We start from the raw sequence: 8718 nt of genomic DNA, 5'->3' as shown, positions 1-8718 counted from the left end.
TGAAATCTCATCAATTTATTAGATTTTACTGTAACAGTTTTTACCCTTTCACAACACACCTAGACATTTTTTTGAATTGTAAAATGCATTACGCGACAACTTAACATTGCGCCGCGCGGCTGGCGACTGAGCGCGCTGGTGCTATAAATGCGATTTTCACACCCATAAACTGGCCCGTTTCGTAGTGCCCGTATGTCGCGTCCTTACGAAGTAATATATGTCGAAGAGGGAGAGGGGCTAACTGTGTGGGCTATTGATAGCGGGTGGTGGGCATGGTACCTCGATGTATTACTTCACAACCAAAATAGTAGGTATGCTACCAACGCATGAAACAAACATGCAGACTCGTTAACCATACTAGTGCCTACTATATTTCAGTACTAAATAATCAAAACGACCAATCACTATTCCAAAATGATTTGATTTAAAATAAAAAGATCACTTGAAATCGTTCAAATCTTTATTTTACAAAAGTAAGATTCTAATGGCACATAAGAAATCAAAATAACACTTGGAATAAAACACTTAGTTAAACATTAGACATATATATGTCCATGATCGAATCGAATAGTCGCCGTGTGAGTAGCCTCAAGGTAGGTACCGTTCGGATTTAGACTACACTAGCATGACTGCTGCACTGCCGTGTATGTATAAATATTATGTGACATTAAATTGATATTCATAACAAATAGCAACTGGTAAGTTAACCAAGTCATTTGCAAATTATAACGGGCATTGTAATAGATTCTAAGTACCTAGTATTAAGATAGAGTCTGTTCGGAAAGAGAGAAAATATTTTTACATGTCATAATATAGAGTCTGTGCGGAAAGAGAAGAGTCGTGGAATGTATGGGGCCCAATACATTCCACGACTCTTCTCTTTCCGCACAGACTCTATATTATGACATGTAAAAATATTTTTTTTATCAATAAATGATCGTATCGTATCGTATCGTGTCACGCGCATCTCATGTAACTTTAAGGTGAAGTGGGTTCAGAAAACGGAGTTTAAAAAAATTCGTAGCGCTTTTTTGGATCACCATACGGCTGCCATGAATTGTATTAGCAATTTAAGGGCCTTTTTCTACGGAAATCCACGATTCAAATCCTAAGTTTTTCACTTTTGCTCGATAGAAAACAATCACGAACATAGGTCTAAAACACTTGAAACACACATAGGACTTGAAACGTTCGTAACAATTTTGGTACAAAATTGCTTCTAATAACGCGCAATTTTATTCTTGATGGAACACCATGATTCCTTTTTTTTAAATTGAACATTAAATAAATATATTCAAAGACATATATGATATCAGCGGTCCCGTGCACGCAACTTCTTTGATTCAGATGTGCACCGTAACTAGTAGTCATAAAATAAGGCAATCCTTTAAGCGTTTAATTTTCTTATGTATAACATAAGTTATATGTAGGTACATACATAGTTAATAAATTACTAGATATATTTAAGCATTTTATTTTACGAAATAAAAGTTCTTGTTTTTGTAAAAAACCGCACTCTACACGTATGCTGTGACTACCTAAAATAATTAAATAATTACGCTCCAACTATTCAATAAAAACTTGTGGATGCCACTTTAAAACACTCCAAATCCGTCGTGATTAATTGATGCCAAATTGCGACTTCCCCAATTTTGTTGTAACATTTTCGTAAAGATATTCGAGTTTAAACATATGAAATAGGTATTAAAAATCAGTTTTTCTAAAAAAGTTTTTCTCATGATTTTTTCCCACACAATTTGGCGCAAAGAGTGTGACGTTTTTACTCGCGGTGCACGCGCCACATTTATTTAAGCAAATTGGAAGTTTCTGGGGAACATACATAGGTATAATACATACCTAGCAGATTTTTTAGAAACATTTGAGTCCCACGAGAAGTAGAATCGATTGACATCTTCCAAAAAAAATCATGCTAGTAGTTAATTGGAAACTCCCTGGATAACCGCTAGATGGCTTTAGATACGCAGACATCTATTTTACGATTTGCAAATCCTTTGGAGCGCGACGTTGCGATCTCCTCTCCAGGGTAAGCTCGTGTCCGTTAACGGCCTTCATCATGACGTCGATCTTGACTCGGATGTGCGGCGTGTTCCCCCGCTCCACCCTCCCCTTCACGCGGTGGAAGCGCAGCACCGACGACAGCGCCGACTTTATAGACATCAGGGCATACTGGTAGCCTGCAAAACAATACTAATTCATAAGAGCAACGTAAACAAGAGCTGAGTAGTTAAAATAGGACAACGCTGGGTAGCGAAGGCATTGTTCCTTTTTAGAGAAGATGTGACAGATGATCCTTAGCTAAAAATCGACTTTGAAATGGACTCCTCGGTGTAAAGCTGACCGGGATCCAAAAATACCAGCAAATTATAATGTCAAAGCTAAACGGGATAAAAGTTCCGCTATCGCGTCTTCAGCCTATCATACGCTTGGTTATTCTTACCTATGCAATTCCTCGGGCCGATGCTGAACGCCATGAACGCGCAGGGGTGCCTCAGCGCGGCCCGCTCCGGCAGGAAGCGGTCCGGGTCGAACGCGTCCGCGTCGGGGCCCCAGTACTTGGGGTTCCGTTGTGTGCCCCACACGGACGCTACAATACCACTGCCGGCGGGCAGCACGCGCCCTGATGCTGTAGGGAAATCTTAACAGTTTATTTTGCAAGCAAGCCTCAAATGCATCTTAATATCTGTATATCTAATAGTGTTTCAGAATTGTGAACTTTGGAATTAACCGCTATTAGTAAATAAATTATGATGATGCAAATAAGTGTATGTATTTGCTATAGACAACCAAATACCCAAAGTTCATAGTTACAAGCGATGAAGCCTAATCTTCTGATTAAGCACATCAAAGACTGTCTGAAATGTTTTTTCTTTTAACTTGTTTGACAAGCTGTTGAATGCTATTGTCAACAAAAGTACCGATGCACAGTCAAAGAATTTAATTTCCACCCATCTCGTACCTTTTCACGCTGGCAATCAATATGAAAGTCGCTAGAGACCTCATACTATTGTCACCGAGACAAAGTACACAATGGGAATGGGAAATCAAATTCTTTGACTGTACAACTTTTGCTTAAAAATCTGTACATGAATCACCTAGTAATATCAAATCTATACAATTTGTGGAGTATTTTATTTCATACCAAATTTTTCTCCGGAATCTATGAGCTTTTATTCTCCATAATTAGGTAACTTACGCAAGGTGATTTCCTCCTCGACCTTCCTGATGAGAAAAGGTGCTGGTGGGAACAGTCGGAGCGTCTCCTTGATGACGCGGTCCAAATACTTCAGCCGCATCAGGTCCTCTTTTTGGAGAAGACGGTCTGAGTCGCCAAACACTTCGTCCAGTCTACAAATAGGAACATTTTTCAACTGACTTCTTTATTATCACAGCTGCATGTGGTGCTTTCCAAATGTATGCCCATAAAAATGTAATATACTTGTGTGTGATTGCACTTATAAATGTCAAAAATACGGTAAAAAATATACCGAAGACACAGTAGGAAGCTTATGAACTTACTCTTCGTGGACCTTGTCCTGCACGTGAGGGTACTTGGCCAGGAGGTCTAGCGCGTACCCGATGGTGGAGGCGGTGGAGTCGGTGCTCCCGATGATCAGCGTCAGGATCTCCTCCCGCAGCTCCTCGTTGCTGTACCCGCCCGCGCTGCCAGAGAAGTGGATCAGCAGCTCCAGGAAAGACTTGGAGTCGTAGTCTGATAAGTCTTATAATAAAAAGCAGTTACAATCATATGTTTTCCTATCCATTAAGTGTTATGACGAAAGAAGTGACAAACATTTTGAGTGCATTGTGATGACTCTAGGGTGTATTTTTGATACAGAATTCAGGCGAAGCATCATCGATAATCACCGGCTCCCCGCACATGGAGGCGTCCATTTGCAACATTTTTCTTTAAAAAATAGGGCTTTGGATGTTAAGTAGGTACTTAAGTAGGTTTGATATAGTGTACTATTAACTTACCAATGGGTCGGTCTGATTCAGGACTTTTAGATTGTTTGGCTTTTAGTTCTTCTCTTTTCTTCATTATCACCTGCACAATTTAAGAGTAATTAAACATTGCGCATAAGGACGTTATGATATTCCTACGTCACCGCAGGATGGTAAGAGCGGTTTCGCACTACGTCCGATCCGAATCCGATGCGAATCCGTGAAAATACGGTCCGATGTAGCCGTAGAACTATTTCTATGATAATTTACGTACTTAATCCGTCTGATTTCTTTCCGAAATCGGATGACGGAGTGCGTAAATTACCATAGAAATAGTTCTACAGCTACTTCGGACCATATTTTCACGGATTCGGATCGGACGTAGTGCGAAACCGCTCTCACTGCTTGTTTTATATTATAATTAAGTTTCTTCGTTATTATTTTTTTATTTTCTATTCTCTAAGAGTTCTTTTTATCATACGTTTTAAACTTGCTCCAACATATCAGAACACTTACGTGATCAGTGAACCCATGCAGGACCTCGCAGCCGGCCCGCTGCTGGCGGTACTGCGGGGAGCACCGGAACAGCCACTCCGGTTGCAACCAGAGGCGGAAGATGCGCTCCGTCGCCACCTGCAGCACTCGGCCCAGCTCCACGAGGAACGGGGACACGGCGTCGTCCTGGGCGTTTATCTTCACGCCGAGAGTCGTCTCTGTTACCGTAAAATGGGGTGAGTAGGCGCAAAACTGACATTCAAACATTTCAAACCTCTATAACATTTTATTTTTACATATGCAAACTGAATGGTGTATATAATAAGTGTTCCGGACGTTTGTATTTTAGTTTTTATCTTATTTTGGGTAGTTCCATTTCATAACTTTGACGATAAAGAGGAAAACCCACCTCACCCCGTAGTGCCTCGTATTTGGGGTGAGAGGGCTTTTCATACAAAGGTGATTTTGGAAGAATGTTGGATCGATTTTTTTTATTATGCGTATTACTATAGCTCCATTTTAAATTGGAATACATTATTTTTGTAGCAGTAGCCTTAAAATCCCTTCTCACCCCCCTCTCAAACCTTCTCTCCCCATTCATAACCCACCTCTCCCCGCGAAACCTACTCACCCCATTTTACGGTATCACAAACTTTCATTGTTAACCCTTGTAACTATTTAATTAAACATTTTAAAAGCCCCTACGCTTTATGCCAAAATAGTCCATTTTTTACCCACCAAAAATACCTACATAATTTAGGAAAAGAGCTGACTCTCCAAACTCCAGTACTCTTCAAACTGCTGGATCGATTTTTATCAAACACAGGTACGAACCATTGCCAGGAAACTCGCTTCCACGAAATCGGTCTATCCTTCTGAAAGCTGCGATGCCACGAATGGACACAAATTACAGATATTGGCGTCAATAAAATTATAATACCCGTCTTTTTTGCGACGGTGTTAAAAGGGTCATTCTCTGAGAATATGACATATCCAATTCAGGAATCCAGGGTGCCGGAGATTTAAGACCACAGCTCGATCTTGCGGCCTCGGCGAGTGAAGAGTCTCCGTTTCAGCGTCGGCAACAATCCTTTCAATATCGGCCCGGCTGGTATACTGTAACAGGTGGTTGATGTACGGCCTCGCCATCCTTGATGCGGCCTCCGGCTTCACACCTTCAAGCTCTGCTCTGCGGATACTCACCGCAAGTGGAATCCAAGGTGTAAGCGCCGATGTAAGGCAGCAGCTTGACCTTGCGGCCTCCGGTCTCGCTCAGCTTGCAAGATAACTTCATGCTCTGCTCCGCGAATACGGGGACGAAGATCTCCACTATCTTTGGTTTGAATGCTGGCTGCAGTATCTTTCGCCTTGGTCTCCAGATTGACACTAAGAAAAAACAAGGTTCGTTGACGATTTCATGATTAAAATGTTTAAAATTTATCAAATAAATATTAACTACTAAGAATATTTATAACTTTTATAAGCCTAACCGAACATACGTATTTATCGAATAACCTTTGTAAGTCTTAAACAAAATCATACAGAAATAAGTAAGTAAGCTTATAGTTCTCACTTCATACACGAGTTTCCGTACTTAATAAATTTATTATTAGTTATATGGTAAAACGTATTATTTATAATAAGTTTATAACTCGCTTAAAACTTAATAGGTACTTATTCCGAACAAGTTTTCGCAAAGATCGCTTTGAAGGTATTATAAATGAGTTTATATCTATGTATAGAGTGAGCATTCTAAGCTAATATTTAGCTGTGACAAAACGTTTTGAAATAAATTGAAAATTTCACCATTTTAGTGCACATTTTATAGGGTTCCGTACATTACACAATTTTTAACAATGTATTTTTTGATGTGAAACGTGAGTGAAATGTCTTTACAAAACTAACTAATTAAATCCGGCTTACGGTTGACTGCACATTTCTAATAGGTTTTCCAGTGATCTATAGATAAAGACCTATTTTTTTTTTTTTCAAAATTGTAGACCCAGTAGTTTCGGAGATAAAGGGGGGGGGGGGGGGGGCAATGATAACTTCTTAAATTATTTACTTCTAAACTATTTATCTTAAAATTATTAAAAAAAAAATATTTGAGATTCTCACAATGAGCTCTTTCATATTAAATATAACACGATATAGTTTGAAAACCTTTGTTTTTTAACTGTCTCATTGACCTCCCAAAAGAGCCCCCTATGTTTAGAATTCATTTAATTACGTTGCATGTCCGTCTTTGGGTCACAGACTTACATTGTACTGTGTACCAAATTTCAACTTAATTGGTTCAGCAGTTTCGGAGAAAATAGGCTGTGACAGACGGACAGCCAGACACACGAGTGATGCTATAAGGGTTCCGTTTTTTCCTTTTGAGGTAAGTACGGAACCCTAAAAACCGCATCAAAATCCGTTGCGAAGTTTTAAAGATCTAAGCATACATACAGACAGACAGACAGGGAAGCGACTTTGTTTTATACTATGTAGTGAATTTCGAGCACTAAGTGACAAGTATTCGCGTGAACGCCAAAACAGAATTCCCGGGTTCCCGGACAGGAGAATGGTCGGGAATCACAGAAGCCTATTACTCTCTACGTATAACAACACTTAATAAAAGGTGACATTCAAGTGACAACTGCAGCTGCATTAATGTTGCGACATTACTGATGCGGCGTGACTGTCGCCGTTGTATCAATTTCCTTGATAAAATGAGTGACATTCACCGTCACATTACCGCCGCCACCACGATCATGACTATTTATGACGTACAATCTGTCACTCATTTTATCAAAGAATTTGACAGATACAGAGGAGGCATCAACGCCGCCGCAGTCATGTGGCAACAGTAATGAAGCTACAGTTGAAGATTACCTGGAGCAAATATAGCCCCGTAGCCGATGATCGGCCTGATGAAGCGGTGCAGGTCGTCCTTCTCCATACATGTCCGCATCACCATCTCCAGGTCCACTGGGTCCACGGAAACTGGTTCAGAAAACAAATATTGCTTTACGACATTTTTATCAAAAACTCCATTTACCGAGCAACATGTTTTATTGAGTGTGTGATAACATCACAGATTATTTTTAAAGAAAATGTATAATTACCAAAATACAGAATAGGTCCCAGCCAGAACCTAATAATTCCACCTTTTTCAATTGCCACGTAGCTCACGTCTTTTAGTGAAGACATAATGTCTGAAATAAATAAAACATAATTACTAGGTATAGTCAAGATGCCAAGCTAAAGTGCAAAAGCCGACGCTAAAGTGAGATAAGGCAGAAGAGCTCGCCTGGCAAATTATCCGGAACGTTGGGCTGGACTATCCACAGAATGGACCTCACAAGATGAATAATGGATATCTGGGCAAAGGAAGACCAAGAGAGAGATGGCGGGAAAGTGGGGAGGTATCTGGCCAGCAGGAGGATACTATTTTAGACTAATTAAAATAAAAACTAGTTTAGTACATCCTCCATAGGTGGTAGCAGTGCTGCAATGTTTATTTAACATATACACACCCATCTAGCATCTCCTAAAGATGCCTCGTAGAGAGGCGAAACTATTAGTGTCGAGTTTTTTAGTTTTTGTGGCGGTTCGTTATATTTATTCTAACGGTGGGATTGTTAACTTGGGGATTAACGAAGGATTTCAAACTTTAATTTTATTTCAAGTAGGTAATGACGTACAATGGGCTATTTCTTATTGTTTATTTACTATTATCTATATGGGCTACCTCTAATTGGAAGTAGCTCGCGGTGAATCCGCGAGTTCAATACATTCCCCCACGGCGATATTAATGTCTAAAATGTGCTCACCCTCCGTGGATCCTATGAACTTGTGGGCATGCCCTATGAGAGGCAGCTCGCTGACATCGCCCGGGACTCGCGACGCGAGTTCATACATCCTGCGTCGACGGTAGCGGAACGCAGCAAACCACAGCAGAGGCAATAGCAGCAACAACCAGATCATAACGGTAACGGATCTAAATTGTTAAGGTTGCAAAATAATTAATTTATTTAATTTAATTTATTTATTTCAAAAAATACTTATATCTAGGTATACAAAAGTTTCGCCAAACTGTAGACAGTTTGTTGGCGAATAGTGCGCTCTCAATTATTTTTATAAGTATGTACTTTGTGCGTTATACCTACAGAGTACAGAGCAAACTGTATATAATATATATACTATTCTTAGGTTAAGTTAAATCTAAAGTTACCATGCATAATATATAATAATTCAACAAGACCGGTTTGTAAC

The 8718-nt window shown here is 39.8% G+C and overlaps 1 protein-coding gene across 1 annotated transcript; it reads right to left on the bottom strand.

Annotated features, from left to right (window-relative positions):
• Positions 1 to 1989: 1989 nt before the first annotated feature.
• LOC134657201 (cytochrome P450 4C1-like) lies at positions 1990 to 7459 on the bottom strand (the record flags this gene model as incomplete). The annotated part of the gene is made up of 8 exons (XM_063512754.1): positions 1990 to 2195; positions 2459 to 2644; positions 3215 to 3366; positions 3538 to 3739; positions 3997 to 4066; positions 4480 to 4676; positions 5662 to 5844; positions 7336 to 7459. Coding segments are annotated over 8 exons (1320 nt in total), but the record flags the coding sequence as incomplete, so codon positions are not given.
• Positions 7460 to 8718: the final 1259 nt, after the last annotated feature.

The sequence above is a fragment of the Cydia amplana genome, chromosome 19 (assembly GCF_948474715.1).
Source record: "Cydia amplana chromosome 19, ilCydAmpl1.1, whole genome shotgun sequence".
NCBI classification, from domain to species: Eukaryota; Metazoa; Arthropoda; class Insecta; order Lepidoptera; family Tortricidae; genus Cydia; species Cydia amplana.
The sequence above is the reverse complement of the archived record's forward strand: the minus strand, read 5'-3'. Positions and strand labels throughout refer to the sequence as shown.